The 17347-nt window shown below is 38.5% G+C and overlaps 1 protein-coding gene across 1 annotated transcript; it reads right to left on the bottom strand.

Annotated features, from left to right (window-relative positions):
* Positions 1-6485: 6485 nt before the first annotated feature.
* Positions 6486-8659, bottom strand: LOC113157802 (type-2 ice-structuring protein-like). Its single transcript, XM_026353424.1, has 5 exons — positions 8599-8659; positions 7873-7982; positions 7523-7657; positions 7099-7207; positions 6486-6553 (listed from the first exon to the last, which is right to left on the bottom strand). Exons 1-5 carry the CDS (start codon positions 8657-8659, stop codon positions 6486-6488), a joined length of 483 nt encoding a protein of 160 aa, XP_026209209.1.
* Between the last annotated feature and the right edge of the window lie 8688 nt (positions 8660-17347).

Genomic DNA, 17347 nt, shown 5'->3' on the forward strand with positions numbered 1-17347 from the left:
AAGGCTCTGTCACCTCTAGTAGTCATTCTGACATCGGGGACATACAGAAGATTTCTACCAGAGGATCTTAGGCTACGTGCAGGCTCATAAGGCTTTAAAAGCTGGGATAAATAGCTGGGGGAAAGGCCATGCAGAGCTTTAAAAGTTATTAATTAAAATCTTAAAATCAATCCTAAAACATACTGGCAGCCAGTGTAAGGAAGCTAATACAGGAGTGATGCGATCGTATTTTCTTTTTCTAGTTAAGAGTCTTGCAGCTGAATTCTGAACAATCTGGAGCCGATTAATAGATTTCTGGCTGAGACAGGTGAACAGACTGTTGCAATAGTCAAGGTGTGAGGAAAAAATGCATGTAAGATTACTTCAGTGTCATGAAATGAAAGAATTGAACGTATTTTGGAGATATTTCTAAGATGATAAAAACATGCCTGGACAAGCTTTTTGACATGATGCTCGAAGTTAAGTTTACTATCAAACCAAACACCAAGACTTTTTGCAGTGGGCTTAGAATTAGCTAAGAGAGAATCTGTGCAGGGCAGAATGTGTCTGGCTACACGCTGTGGACTGATGACAACTATTTCTGTTTTGTCAGAATTCAGCTGCAGGAAATTTTGAGCCATCCAGTTTTTTATCTCATTTATACACTCATGTAAGGAACTCAGTCCCCCGTGGTCTGATATCTTAAAGGGACAGTACAGCTGAGTGGCATCAGCATAGCAATGAAAAGAAACACCATGTTTGCGAATAATATGTCCCAAAGGGAGCATATACAAAGAGAACAAGATTGGCCCCAGCACTGAACCTTGTGGGACTCCGTACTTTACAGGAGAAAAAGACAACTTGTAGTTATTAACGGTAACACAAAACGATCTGTTGGACAGGTATGAAGAGAACCAGTCCAGCCCAGTGCTTTAGCCGGTCTAACAAAATTTGGTGGTCTACTGTATCAAAAGCAGCACTAAGATCAAGGAGGACAAGAATAGAGCACAAACCAGCATCAGAAGCTAACAGAATGTCATTGGTTACCTTCAGTAGGGCGGTCTCTGTGCTGTGGTGTTTGCGAAAACCAGATTGCAATTCGTCAAAGATGTTATAGTTGTCTGCGGCTAGAAATAAGTGTTTAGACACGTACTTTTCTAAAATCTTTGATATGAAGGGTAGTTTGGAGATCGGTCTGTAGTTTTCAGGGGATGAGGGATCTAGACCAGGTTTTTTCAAAAGAGGTTTCACAGATGCAATTTTAAAATAATCTGGCACAATCCCAGTGGACAGAGAAGTATTGAAAATATTCAGGAGAGAGGGAGCAAGCGAATCAATGATCGAGATTAAGAACTTAGTTGGGATGACATCAACTGGGCTGGAAGATGATTTCATTTTAGAGACAGTTTGTAGTAGCTCAAATACGGACATGGGAGGAAACTGGCTTAAAGTGCATTCTCTAAAAGAGTGTGAAACTATGACTGGTGAGGAGTTGGGGATGACAGAAGCTCTGATTGATTCTATTTTATCATTAAAATAGGTTAAGAACTTCTCACAACAAAACACAAGGTTTCTAATGTTACTAAATAACAGCTGGAGTCCAATCAGTGAAACAGGTATGGAGGTGTGGTTTAGAGCTGCCTGGATTAATCAGTGTCAGTGTGCTATTGACAAACAGCATCAGCTTAGGTGACCTTTGCTTCACACACAACAGATCTCAGAAGATCTACAGTCACGAGTTATTGATTTGTTTGTAACTGGAAAAGGTTACAGAGTAATCTCAAAGAGTTCAGATGTTCAAAAGTCTACAGGTAGACACATTGTCTAGAAATGGAGATGATTTGATGATGTGACTAGTCTCCACAGAAGTAAAAAAACACACTTAAAGGATTCATTTAGGATTTTTTGGAGCTGGTTGACGTCTCTGTTCACGAACCAACCATACTTAACAAACATGGTGTCCATGGCAGGACACCACAGCGGAAGCCATTGCTTTCCAAAAAAAGACATTGTAGCACACCTGAGGTTTGCCAAAGACCACCTTTACAGTCCACAACACCTGACAAATGTCCTGTTGACAGATAAGACAAACATAGAATTGTTTGGGAAGAACAAACAGCACACACGCAAGGATGGTGTAAAAAAAGAGTAAGCGTACATGAAAACATCGTCCCAAAAGTATTGCATGATGACTTGGGACTACTGTTTTCGGACCTGGATCATTTGTCATCATTAAATGGAAGATGAATTCCCAGTTGTATTAAGTCATACATAACATCAGGGTGGCTGTCTGACAGCTGAAGCTCATTAGAAGCTGGGTGATGCTCTTTATGCTTAATAGTGTGTTCAATACTGTGTGTTCAATAAGACATGAAAGGTCATGACTCTATTTCGTAAACACGGAAATGTCACATTTCACAACCAATTTATACAGAAAACCTGTAAAGTGCAAAGAAGGTAATTTCCCAGTTGCAATTGTATGTGTTAGTTCCTGGGGCCTGAAACAACAGGAAGTGTAGATGTGCTGTGGTAGCCTCGGGCCCCAGGTACGGGTGGGGTCTGTGGGTTCACAGATGAGAGTCATTGACTCTATCCTTACAACTCATTCAATTTGTGATTATGTCAGTTAAATCTTACATTGGAGATCTATAAAAAGTGTTTGTAATGCCTAAGCGATTCATCCAATACCCATTAAATTGTTAATAAATGAATAACATTGTAATTAATTAGTGAATTAAAGCTGGGAGTTTATGCACAACTTAATGATTTTGTTCCAACTAACTATCCAACTGTCCATTTTACTAGCTGTATGATCAGTAGCCATGGGACAAAACATTTCAGTTTTAATACAACACGGATGTCTACACCGGCTGTGTTAGGATTTATGTTTCCCTCACTCTTTATTAGTGCAACTGAAACTTTCTTTTCCTACATCTCTACTAATTGTGGATTTAAAGACTAAAGTGAAACTGGACCAGGTTTCTGATCCTGAACTAAGTAAACCTCAATCATACACCCTGACATTTGTACCTATGCAAAAGTAAACCAAACTGAAAACAATGTAGTGTTGTTGTTTATTGTATATCTTATTTATGTTAAAGTTAACAAACACCGTTGTGCTCCATGGCATTCGTGGGTTGACGTCACGACTTAGTAAATCAAAGCACCTATTAAGTGCAGATGAAGGGGCACATGTTCAGACATGGGGAGATTCCTGTTGCTCCTCTAATTATAGTCTGACCCACTGGGCTTCAGCCATGTCATCAGCACATTTAGAAACTGTGTGTATGTGTGTGCAGTTATGGGAACTGTGCTTAGGGGCTCCTGTTGGTAGGGAATAATAAATATAAGGCCAAAGGGTGTTTATGTGTGGGTGTGCTGTGAACAGAAAAGAGGATACGTAGTGGACAACAAAAAATAGAGGATGTGGTGGGAACCAGGTGTGGTAGGTCTTGAAAGTCCCCAGTCTGGAGTCAGTACTGAGAGAGAGGAAATGAATACCTAGCAAGAGGAAGAATCAGAAAAAAGGTCTCCAGCAGGAGAACTGAGAAATGAAATACTCTGACAATGTGTCAATCAACAAAATGACAGCTGAAAAAAAAAAAAGATCTGCAGTCCACTCTCCCTGGCCACGTTGTGCAACTTCAACACAAGCGACTCTTCAGCCATTTGTTTCTTGTGAGTTCTCAGATTCCTGAAAACCTGATCCCGATTTGACGTGAAAACTGACCTCTGACCTAATCACCCTGACCTGTTGCTTGTTTCTTGGACCTCGTTATTGTGGATTGTGAAGTTGTTCTCTCCCGGCCTCTCAGTGTCACTGCCGCCACTCACCAGTTGCCTTCCTCCTCTGTGGACTGCGTCATCTGTCAACACTGTCCCACAGTGATCAGTCTCTGACGCTAACCTGCTCGATCTCCCCCTTCGGTTCCTGTTTCCCAGACCTCCTTGAAAACACCTAAAATGTTTAAGTTAAACTTGTTTGAACCAATCGTCGCCTGTCGATTCCTCTTTGAACTGGTCAAAGTATAAAGCTCACAGCTTGGAGAATATTGATCCTATCAATGTTCCCTCTCCGGGGATGCTGATGTAATCGCATTTCCTCTCTAATAAATCCAGAGCTGGCGGAAGATGCAAAGCGACATACAGTACTGCTCTAAAAACAAACACTATGAGCTGCAGACTGTTTTTACTATGTTACACAAGGTGCTGCTTAGTTTGATTTGTGAAGACCTGGCCATGTTGTTTAAAAAGAAATTGCACCATGCATTTTGAAAACAATGAAAAAAAATATTAATAGTGTAAATATTAAATGACAAATAGAGGTGTGGTCATTGAGACTAAGTGTTTTGGTGGTCTTAATGCGGTGTGAAGAACACTGATGAACACAGCGGAACCTATATCTACACATTATATATACAAAGATACACACAAGTCATTTCATTTTTAGCCATTTCCCCAATGTTAATCTGCTTAACTAATGAGAAATGACTCACAGAATAGTTTGTGTCAATGCTTGAGCCTTTTAATATATGAATAAGTCATGAGAAAGCAGCAAACTCACAATGTAAGACCTACTGTAAAAGGCCACATTTGCTCATTAAAGAATGTTACAGCAAAAGGATAGAAATATGCATTAATACATGTAAAGGCCTTTATATGATGAAGAAAAAAATGAAGGTGAACAAAAAGCTGCAGGTTCAGAGTTATCAGTGTTTTGCAAGATTTTCTTTTGACACAGACAAATGGTCTTTTATGACTATAGAGCTGATCATCAAATTTCTTATCACACAGTCATTTTTATATTGAAGGATTTTGGAATAGATTATACTGCTTTGGTTGTCAGTGTATTACAATTGCTGGGTAAAAGGAATTAATCCAAAACAAAACAATGGCAAAACATTGAAATAATTCACAAGAAAAGGATAAACCGAAATAAAATCATACCTTGCCTTTGGTGTTGACTCAACATAATGTGTATATTGCAGTTCAGTATGGTTTTAACTTAGAGATTTTGTCTAGTCAATATCGTACTGTACCTGTTGTGCATCTGAGCCTCCAAAACATGTCAATGGATCTGAATGAGTGAGCTTCAGTATCATACTCTGAATCACATGATGCTCTTCAAAGATGAAAACTGATGCGAGGTTTCCAAGGCAGATCTGGCACTTTTTCTACAGAAATGAGTAGGACAGTGGGGATAGAGGACAGTTTGTGTTCAAACTATGTTGAGTAGTAGTCTCCCTTTGACCTCTTAAAGACCCCTTTGCTCAGATCAACATGTCATTAATATTATATATATATATATATATATATATATATATATATATATATATATATATATATATATATATATATATATATATATATATATATATATATATATATATATATATATATATATATATATTATGTTATTATTTATTAATAAATATTAGAAAGCCGGACCTCCATGTTGTATAACTCACACAGATTAGAAATGTAACGTTGCCTTTTCCTGGTCTTAGCTCACAATAATACTCACCGGCAGCTCTGGTCAGAGCCATCATGGCACAGACGAGCAGAGACACAGTCAGCATCTTCATGGTGGAGGTGATGCAAATGTTCAAGATGATGATTATCTTCATCAAAGAGAAACAGACATGTTAGTAATGCGAATGTAAACACCATGTCAGCAACAAAGGAAGCAATTACATTACCAGACCAGCAGGAAGCAATAATGCAACAAACAGTGTGCTGGAATTTATATGACCATACTACAAATGTTAAACTAAATGTTCTGAATATTAACGCATTGACTTTAACTATAACTACCAAAGTCTTATTTCTAATTTGAAGTGGTTGGTCTTGGTCTTAAGCCATTTCAGTCATGTGAAAATGTGAAAATAGGCAGACAAAGCTCCACCGGTGTCAGCTACAAATAACAAACAAATCTTTTTGCTTTAGACCAGCTGATAAATGACTGTTGATAGAAGATGTGCTAGTTCATTTAGATAATGAAGAGCTTAAGAATCTGTTAACTAATGTATGTAGCAGCTCAACCCCATCATCAATACTTGATCAGAAATTAATGCAGCTGTTAATGTTATTATGTCTGAAGTGTATTCTGTAACAGAGTAAAAGATCTATTTAACTTCGGCTTGACTTTATATTTTCACAGTGTCTCTAACAAATGAGAAATAAAGTTAGTGTTTTAAATCAACACTTAACAATCTCAGCCACTATTGTCCTGCTGATCAAACACTGCATTTTAAACATCTCTGTGTAATGGAAATTAATTTTCATGTAATGAAGTGTTTAAAGTTGTGTGTGTAATAAGGTTTATGCTTCTGGCGGGTGTGAAAAGTGAGACTCACAAACAGCTGTTTTTCAATGCTGGAGCGTCTTTATTTAAGAGTGAAGAACTAAATGACTGTGTTTCTAAAGCGGTGAAAGAAACATGGATTACTGCAGAAAAGATGGAGATACACAAATAATCATCAGTTTACATAACTCCATTTCTCCGATTATTGCTTTTTGGCGCAAACAGATGCTTTTCTGTAAGAGCAGGGCTGATCGTCAAATTTCTTTAGATCTGTGGAAAAAACATTAAAATATTGTTAACATTGTTAGGCATGAATTGTGTATATAATTCAAGGTTTAAACAAACACACACAAGGAAGTCAAACAAACATATAACTCACATATGGATCATACATGATTTTTTTTTTGGCTCTGTGAATTGAAGTTGTCTTCTATTTGAAATTAAGTGTTAAAGAATGGAGAGAGTAGCTCTAGTCACTAACACTGCAGGATATGTTGAATTGTGGGTAATTTGTAGTTTGGAAAGATATTTGATCTGAACAGTTAGAGAAGAAGAGTAAGTTACTGCAAAACTCTAAAAATCTACTCATCTGACATTGTGAGATCAGTGTCCTGCAGATTTGAGACATTCAAAATAAAAGCCTTGTTTTTTTAAGCTTTTCCAAATAAAAGGAGGATATTTTTTCTAATTTCAAATTGTATTATTATGCATCAACAACAGAGGTGATGTGCCTGCTCCTATTTAGTCAACATCAAACCCTGCTCCAACATAAAAAACTAACATGTCAAAACTAAAAAATCAAAAAATGAATTTACCTCCAAAGTTCATCAGCAAACAGTGTGCTGATGCCATGTTATCAGGCTGTCCTGGAGCCCAGTATTGAAGCCTGAAAGCTGTACCATCACTCCAAAACCAAGTGCCCTCCTAGAAAATGAAGGATTTCAATTGCTTGTATGTTTTAACCCTTTCCTGCATAGTGGTCACTACAGTGGACAGCTACTCAAAAGCTGTTCTCTTGTATATGCATGGGTTCGTGTTACTAGAGCCAAGGACAGTGTTTCTCTGACTTTTTGTAGAAAATCCAAAAACGTCATAGTTTCAACAGTATTAAAATGCGAGAAAACATCAGATCAGTACTATTAATGTTTTTTTATATATAAAAAAAGTATTATTTTTTTGTAAAGTTCTCATAACTCATGCATAAAAGGGTTCGACATACGTATTATTTAATAACTGTACCTGTTGTGCATCGGAGCCTCCGATCCAAGTCAGTGGATATGAATGAGTGAGCTTCAGTATCATACTCTGAATCACATGATGCTCATCAAAGCTGTGCACTGATGCAAGGTTTCCACCATGGTACAGACAGTTTTTCTACAGAAACAAGAAAAACAGAGACTTTGGAGCTGTGTCCTCGATTAAAGGTGTTTATTTGGCACTAATTCATTATAAAGAATATTAGTCTAAACAAAGTCTTCAGTCATTTCACTAAAGGTGCTCCAGTCTTTCACCCATGTGAAACTTTCTAAATCTATTGTAATGATTAATTAATTAAATTTTACACCAAATCCAGATTACAATGGTTTTACCTCAGCATCAGCCCAAGTCATCTGTGTTGGAACATAGAGGAAACAGCGGCCATCGTAACCAGTCCAACCACTGGGACAGGATGCTGCCCTCTTGATTGCATGACTCTGATCTATGGAAGAACCAGTTTTATTAATTCACTGGTGAGACAGTTTGACTAAACCTCTGTAAACTCTCTAAACTGCAGTAAAACATAATCAGAACACACTAAGAAACAACCTCACCAACTTACCTTCTTGGATCTTTGTATCAAGCTCTGCTGGTGGAACAGCTGCAAGTTTGACACAACACTTAGACTCAGATCATCTGCTGTTGATCCACCACCGTGCACAATAACACTTAAGTTGCTCGGTCTCTTGTCCCATTTGATGAAAAGCAATCAAATCAAGCATTTGGTGGTAATTTGTCAATGAATTATACCAAAAAAAAAACTTTATTATCTCCAAAGGGCAAATGTATTTTGCAGCAGTAGCAAGTAGAACCAACAAGAGAACATAAAGAGAAAAAATACAAACTGAAACTCATCTGCTGAAAACACAAAAGTGTCATTCTGAAGGAGGATTTATGACGACTGTGCATCATAAACACTGTTCTCATGAAGGACTTTGATTTAAATTTTTTTTTTAATGATTTAGAAATCAGTAATGAAGAAATGTCTCATCAGAAAGTACTAATTTTATATCATTTTAAGTTGCCTTTTCCTGGTCTTAGCTCACAATAATACTCACCAGCAGCTCTGGTCAGAGCCATCATGGCACAGACAAGCAGAGACACAGTCAGCATCTTCATGGTGGAGGTGATGATAATTATCTTCATCAAAGAGAAACAGACATGTTAGTAATGCGAATGTGAACACTACACTAGATATAAGATATGATAATGTCGTCTACAACTGTAATTCATGCTGTCGATGAATGTAGACGGGAAAAAACATCTTGAAGCGAACCTGTCTCCTCAGTGTCAGCGTGGAGCTTCAGTCTTCCTCTGTGTGAGTGTCGAACAAGACACAGACCAGACTTTATACCTTTGAGAATGACCTGTGTTAGTTTGAGACAAACATCTTAACACACTCCACCCACTGTAATATATGAGGAGCTCTAAATGATATGGCTACATGTGAAGTCGTGTGGTGAATGAGTCAAAGTCAGATAAACCCAAAGTCCAAAGAAAAAGATGAAAATCAAAGGAATTAGATTATGAAAAAGGAAAAGATAAAGAATAAAAGATAAAGGATTGGTGGAAAAATAAAACCTAACAAAGAGAATCATTTCATGATTTTTCCAATTTTGTCACATTTGATCACATGACTCGATAGTAAAGAGAAATTTAAAAAAGGTGTCACATATTTTGTCTAATACGCTGTGGGATTTATTTCTGAATATATTAAGTTTTGAAGGGAACAACATTATCAGACAAACTGTAACCAGTGGATGATAAAATGTAAGTAGGTAGGAAAGCTGTTTCTAGATTAACTCCTCTGGAAATGTTCAATAAGCTACTCTGTAGAAAAAGCAAATAAAAGAGCCACAAAAGAATGTTTTCAATATTAGGTCAATATTAGTTTAGTAAAATAATATTTTACAGAAGATCCGGTTCAACTTCCAAACAAGAGATCATGAATGTGGATCATAAAGATAACAATAGCAGCATATCTGTGCTAATTAATTTGCCCAGGGTGGGCTCAGTGTTATATTAGTATATAGTCAATGGGATGTAAAGATTCTGGGAAGTCTCTGATATAACTACAAATGTCCACAGCTCTCAGCTATATGACCTATAGTTATGAGATGCCAACTTATAAAAATACAACATAGACTGATAAAAATATCTTTTTTGATCGATTTTAAAAAGTTAGCGAGCTTTTATAATCAAAAAAAACTTTTACGAACTGTTTTGTCTGTAGGAAATAGATTTTTTAGTAAAGTAGTTAAGTAAAATCAAACTATTTATTATAAGTAAAGTCAACATATTTTTTCCTAATGAAGTTTTCTTAGTTAAGATAGTTCTGTGATCTACATCATTTTAACTATTCCAACGTCTTTCTTAAAGTCAAATTTACTTAACTTTGTGAACATTCATATTACTGACTGGGTGCCTACTTGTTTTTTTTACCAATGTGCTTCTTTAATTTTAAAGTTACATTTACTCACATTTCCTATTCGGCAACTAAATATTTCTTGTAAGAACTGCAAACGACTGATCTGAGTGTTGTTAGCTATTAAGTAACCTGCTCTACTCTGGTAAAAATGGTCAAATGAGATGAGACAGTCTCTGGTGTCAGACGTAGATGTCCTCCTCATCTTTCTCCCCCTGGTCAGTAACCTTTGAACCTATCTCAGATTGGTCCGTGGCTGAATATGTTCTTTTGTTCACAGACGGCACATGAAGCAGATTTATGGTCAACTAGTAGAGTACTAGACACCTGAAGATTAGATTAGCTATCAGAGCAGCAGCGCTGCCTCCTAATGACTCCAACTAACATACTGTACTTGTACTTGTGTGAATGCTACGCGAGGCCTTTTGAATTTGGCATTTATTCAGCATCAATGTTATTTTCAGAGCTTTCAACCAGTTCCTACAGCAGCTTTATTGTTGGCTTTACATTAGTTAGTTACAGTTTCTAATCTGCTGTGAGGCCTTTTTAGCTGACAAAGCTTTTTTGTTCTTTGTTATTATGTCTGAAGTGTATTCTGTAACAGAGTAAAATTTTCACAGTCTTTAACGAATGGGAAATAAAGTTAGTATTTTAAATAAACACTCAACAATCTCAGCCACTATTATCCTGCTGATAAAACACTGCATTTAAACATCTCTGACATCTTATCTTGTCTGTTCCCTGTTTTCTCTCGCTCTTCTCCAGGTGACCTGTTTATTGCCATTTGCCTGCACCTGTTTCTCCCCTGTCCCTTAATTAGCAGGTCCGTGGATCTCTTAGTTTGCCAGATAGTCTCACATCAACCTGAGAGCGAGTCTGTCCAGCACTAACCGTCAGACTGATTATCTGTGTGTGTTTTCCTCTCTGAACTGTGTCATTCCTGGCTCTGTCTCCCAGGATAGGACTCACATTCCCCATTATCTGGATCTGCCTTAGCGTGAACCTTGGGAACCGTGAGTGTATTCCCTAACCTGAATTGCTCTCCTTCTCGACTTGCCTTCCTCCCTGTATTTGACCTGCTCCTGTCTCCAGTCCCTCCCCGTGTCCCACTCTGCCTCCTTGTTGGACCTCTCTGTGTATGACTTTGGACTGACTACTAGACTCTGACTTTGTATCTACTGTCAACTACCTCCTGGCAGGTGTGAAGAGTGAGACTTACAGAATAACTGTTTTTAAGGGTGAAAAACTAAATGACTGTTTCTTAAGTGGTGAAAGAAACATGGATTACTACATAAAAGATAGAGATATAGAAATAATCAGTCTACATAAGTCCATTTCTCTGATCATTGCTTTTTAGAGCAAAAACAGTTAGTTTTACAAACACACACAAGGAATTCAAACGTAACAATTAAGTGTCAAAAAGAGCAGATGCTCTTTTTGAATGGAGAGTAGCTCTAGTCTTCTACAGTACAGGATGTGTTTATGGGGAGTTTGGAAAAGATGTTTTAACCCTTTCCTTTATAGTCCTCACTACAGTGGACAGCTATTCAAAAGCTGTTCTTTCATCTAAGACTATCTTCTTCTTCTCTGGGGTTTTAAGGCAGCCGGTATCCAAAAATGTTGCATAGCTGGCATCATCAGTAGGAAACTTATTACAAATTCTCTTCATGAGTCCAGATGTTCTTAAGAAGTTGGAGACACTTCGTCTATCCAAGCGTCTACTATTCAAAATATTATTTAAATCATTTGTCTGTAGGCCTCCCCTCCTGAAGTCCTCCATCATGAATTCTCTTTCACGGTTAGCCTGAAATCAAAGTTCATCCCCAAAAAATGAAGAAAATCCACCTGTTCTAATACAGCTCCATATAACTTTAACTCGCACTGTTGTTTTTCCCTCTTTTCCGTATAAAACATTACCTTGAACTTCTCTGTTGAAAATCTAAATCCCCATTTCTCCACTTGTTTTATCTCCTCCTGCACTTTGTTGTATTTAATTTCTTCCCGTCTTCCATAATGCTCCATCGTCATCAAACAATGATCTTCCGAAGTCCAGAGGCACCTCATCACATATATCATTAATCAGAGCCAAAATTAAAGTTGGACTAATTATGCTTCCTTAGGGAGTTCCACTATCCACATCAGATTTGCTGGATGACCCCGGCCCACCTTAACCTGGATACTTGATTATCCAGAAAGTCTCTTATCCAGTTAAACATTCTTCCACCCACTCCCAACCTGTGTAGTTTAATCATCAGCCCATCCTTCCACATCATGTCATAAGCTTTCTCTACATTAAAAAAACACGGCCACTACCAGCTCTTAGTTCACATGAACCCTTCTTATCTTGTGCTACAAACATGACACTGGATCCATAATAACATCCCCTTTTCTAAAACAAAGCTATGGGCCTATAACCTCCAGGTTTGCTTGGATTCTTTCCTGGTTTCTGTTATAATGTTATAAGTATAAATGCTTCCTTCCAACCTTTTGGCCATTCCCTATACTCCATTAAACAGTAACAACAATCCATACTATTAAGACTCTCTGTCCCTGACTCAAACTTCGCCATTGTAGCCGATACTTAGTAGGGATGAGTATACTGATACCCCCATACACCACTACCCCAACCACTTCTCCATCTTCTACCCTTCTGTGCTTCTTAATTTTAATTTTAAATATCGCCATCTATCTCATGACCAAAAATTGTGACGCGTCAAAGAGTTAAGTTAGCTAACTTGATCACCGGGGGTTTCTGCTCATCAAAACCAGAGCTCCACTCCCAACCTGCAACTCCAAGACTATCTTTCTTTTCTTCTCTGGGGTTACAAGGCAAGATTTTGCATTGCTTCCATTTATAGGAAACTTATTGCACCGCTTCGCCGGTCTGTTCTCCTCCTGGTGTGGGTGAGCAATCCCTCACCGGTCTTTATGTGTGTACATCTGCTATTGGGCGCTGCTTGTGCTTGCTGTTGTTTGTGTGGAAAAATGACCATTTGGCTGTTTGAGCGGTGACTCGTTGCGCTGTTAGCTGGTGCAGTGGGCTAGTGGAAGTGGCATGAAGCGTCACCAGCGGCGACTTTAGCCATTGACTGATGGGACTCAGGCCAGCTGGTTTTTCCCCATCAGACGGGGGGGAATAGCCTTGTCTCCTCCTTGGGTCTCGCAGAGTTTTGGGAGGGTCGAAGTGACCTCTCCCTCAATTACTGGTCCCTTGGTCAGACTGGCCTCCCCTATCGGCAGTTTTCAGCTATGGCAGTGGCTCTTTTCCAGATCCAGTGTTTACAGGCCTTGTCGCTATAGATGCGAGGGTCACCGGTCATTGTGAGCAGGCATTTCCCAGGCCTTTCACAGGTTGTCGGCGGCATCCCGCCAGTTTTTCAGCGCACCATGACATCCTTCCCGTTGTTTATGACAGTGACCACGCCACAGCATGCTGCCATCCTCATGGTGGAGCTTTCCTCCCTCCTCCAGAAGGGCACAGTTGGGGAGGTGTTGGTGGGGGATGCAGGCTCTGCAGGCTTCTTCTCATGGTACTTGCCAAGAAGGACAGCGGTCTCCACCCAAACCTGGACCTCTGTGGCCTTAATCTCTTCCTCAGACCTGAGGTGCAGGATGCTTACCATGCCCTACCAGTGGACCTTAAAGAAGACTACTTCCACATCATCATCTGGCCACTGGTGGTTCCTTCGGTTCACCTTTGCAAATAGTTCCAGGTGGAGAGATGGTCTCGGAACAGTGGAACATGTTATGCTGAGATGTAGGAGGCACAACTGTGAAAGAGAGATTTTAGTGTCAGTGGAGACATTGCTGTCAGGTGTGACAGGAATGATCGAGTGGCTGGTGGGTGCATAACACTTGTAAAAAAGGGTTAAGTGTAGAGTTTTGGGATCTGATATGGAATATGAAATGGTAAAGGAGAGTGGGGTAATCATAAACTTTTATAACCCTTGTAAGAGGTTAGTGTTGACTAGGCTGGATGGGAATGAAGGGCTGGATTTGGAGAGTAGTAGGGAATGTGATTACTATCCTGGGAGACAGAGCCAGGAGTGATACAGTTCAGAGAGGAAAACACTCAGGGTACCGGAGGTTAGCAGAGGGTGGTCAGGACAGAAGGCAGGTCCAACGAGGGAGAGTCCGGCATAGACAGGTTCTCGGTCAGGCAGGGGTCATAAAAGATAATCAGTCCAACAGTTAGTGCTGGACAGGTCCTCTTTCAGGTTGATGTGAGACTATCTGGCAAACTAAGAGACCCACGGACCTGCTAATAAATGGACAGGGGAGAAACAGGTGCAGGCAAATGGCAATAAACAGGTCACCGGAGAGAAGAGCGGGAGAAAACAGGGAACGGACAAACCAGGAAATCAGAGGTAGACAGGCAGGAGGAGTGGGAATCATGACACCATTACATGGAAAATTAGGGATGGCAGCTGAAGCCTCAAAGATTCCACGGGGTTCATCTGATCGTGCCTGAAAATGAATTAAAGTTGCGGGGCTTTAAAACCACACAGAACAGGGACATCTGATGCTGCACTGCAAGTATATCATCTGCTTCAACCACCCTCCTTGTCCTTGTTATACTTCAATATGTGTATTATAAAAAGCGTAAAACAAAACAAGTTGTGATAATTTATGTGAGAAGTGCTTGTGTTACCTTGTGAATAATAAATATAAAGTGAGAGGGGTGTGCTTGTGAAACAGGGTCAAGCTAAAATGAGTGCATGGGATACAGTTCACAGATTTATATTCAAAAACAGGATTTTCTCAACTGTGCTGGGTTTCAGCCTGTTTCATCTGTGGCTGACGACTTCACCAGCCTTGGAAAAAAATCCTCACAGGGCACAGAGGAAGCTGGTGTGCACAAAAATATAGAAAAATTATTAAGTTTATAATTAATTACTTTTTGAACAGAGATGTTTAAAATTAATTAACAGAGAGTCAATCTGAAGTTAAATAGATCTTTTACTTTGCTGCAGCAAACACAGACATATTAACAAAAAAAACATTATCAGTTGAATTAATTTCTCATCAAGCTCTTGTATTGATGATGGGGTTGAGCTGCTACATACATTAGTTACACAGATTCTTAAGCTCTTCATTATCTAAATGAAGTAGCACATCAACTATCAACAGTCATTTAACAGCTGGTCTAAAGCAAAAAGATTTGTTCGTTATTTGTAGCTGACACTGGTGGAGCTTTGTCAGCTAAAAAGGCCTCACAGCAGATTAGAAACTGTAACTAACTCATGTAAAGCCAACAATAAAGCTGCTGTAGGAACTGGTTGAAAGCTCTGAAAATAACATTGATGCTGAATAAATGCTAAATTCAAAAGGCCTCGCGTAGCATTCACACAAGTACAAGTACAGTATGTTAGTTGGAGTCATTAGGAGGCAGCGCTGCTGCTCTGATAGCTGATCTAATCTTCAGGTGTCTAGTACTCTACTAGTTGACCATAAATCAGCTTCATGTGCCGTCTGTGAACAAAAGAACATATTCAGCCACGGACCAATCTGAGATAGGTTCAAAGGTTACTGACCAGGGGGAGAAAGATGAGGAGGACATCTACGTCTGACACCAGAGACTGTCTCATCTCATTTGACCATTTTTACCAGAGTAGAGTAGGTTACTTAATAGCTAACGACACACAGATCAGTCGTTTGCAGTTCTTACAAGAAATATTTAGTTGCCGAATAGGAAATGTGAGTAAATCTAACTTTAAAATTACAGAAGCACATTGGTAAAAAAACAAGTAGGCACCCAGTCAGTAATATGGATGTTCACAAAGTGAAGTAAGTTTGACTTTAAGAAAGACGTTGGAATAGTTCAAATGATGTAGATCAATAAACTATCTTAATTAAAAAAACTTCATTAGGAAAGAATATGTTGACTTTACTTATAATAAATAGTTTGATTTTACTTAAAAAAATCTTTTCCTACAGACAAAACAGTAAATAGTTCATACAAGGACTAGTTTTGTTTGATCTGCAATATAAAAGCTCCAAAAGGATATTTTTATCAGTCTAGGTTGTATGTTTATCAGTGTGATAACAGTTGGCATCTCATAACTATAGGTCTTATATCTGAGAGCTGTGGACATTTGTAGTTACATGAGAGACTTCCCAGAATTTTACATCCCATTGACTATATACTAATATAACACTGAGCCCACCCTGGGCAAATTAATTAGCACAGATATGCTGCTATTGTTATCTTTATGATCCACATTCATGATCTCTTGTTTGACAGTTGAACCGGATCTTCTGTAAAATAATAATATTTAAATAGAGGTGTCGTAACCTGGAGCCACAGAATAAGTCAAGTTACCAACGTCCTGTTAAAGACAATAAGTAATGAAATATACAATGATATTTAATGCAATGGTAATATTGTAATAATAATATAATATAATATTATTGTAATAACCTTCACCTTTGGTTTTTTAAGTAGGACCAGCAGTTCTTATTGCCACACTTTACTTTTGGTTACCAATTAGTGTTACCTAATAGTAGATACGACGCTTTTATACTGTGGTGTTTTTGTTGTTTTGTTGCTCTTTTGTGGCTCTTTTATTTGTTATTTCTACAGAGCAGTTAATCTAGAAATGGTCAGTCCACCCATCCACCCAGCAAACAGCTTTTCTACCTACTTACATTTTATCATCCACTGGTTACATTTTGTCTGATAATGTTGTTCCCTTCAAAACTTAAGATATTCAGTAATAAATCCCACAGCGTATTAGACAGAGGCAAAATATGTGACACATTTTACAATGTACTCTTCACTATCGAGTCGTGATAAAATGTTACAAAATTGGAAAAATCATAAAATGTTTCTCTTTGTTAGGTTTTATTTTTCCACATATCCTTCATCTTTTATTCTTTATCTTTTCCTTTTTCACAATCTAATTCCTTTGACTTTTATCTTTTTCTTTGGACTTTTGGTTTATCTGACTTTGACTCATTCACCACACGACTTCACATGTAGTCATATATTTACAGCTCCTCATATATTACAGTGGGTGGAGTGTGTTAAGATGTTTGTCTCAAACTAACACAGGTCATTCTCAAAGGTATAAAGTCTGGTCTTTGTCTTGTTCAACACTCACACAGAGGAAGACTGAAGCTCCACGCTGACACTGAGGAGACAGGTTCGCTTCAAGTCGTTTTTTTCCCGTCTACATTCAGACATCGACAGCATGAATTACAATTGTAGACGACATTATCATATGTTATATGCTGACTGTGTCTCTGCTCGTCTGTGCCATGATGGCTCTGACCAGAGCTGCTGGTGAGTATTATTGTGAGCTAAGACCAGGAAAAGGAAACTTAAAATGAAATAGAATGAGCACTTTCTGATGAGACATTTGTTCATTACTAATTTATAA

This window comes from Anabas testudineus, chromosome 18 (genome assembly GCF_900324465.2).
Source record: "Anabas testudineus chromosome 18, fAnaTes1.2, whole genome shotgun sequence".
In the NCBI taxonomy this organism is placed as follows: domain Eukaryota; kingdom Metazoa; phylum Chordata; class Actinopteri; order Anabantiformes; family Anabantidae; genus Anabas; species Anabas testudineus.

Coding starts and splice junctions, on each gene's coding strand:
- LOC113157802 (XM_026353424.1), bottom strand. CDS start 8,659: ATGAAGATGCTGACTGTGTCTCTGCTTGTCTGTGCCATGATGGCTCTG. Junction 7,983..8,598: donor GGCTCTGACCAGAGCTGCTG/GTGAGTATTATT, acceptor GTTCTTCCATAG/ATCAGAGTCATGCAATCAAG. Junction 6,554..7,098: donor TTTGCTGATGAACTTTGGAG/GTAAATTCATTT, acceptor TTTTTTCCACAG/ATCTAAAGAAATTTGACGAT.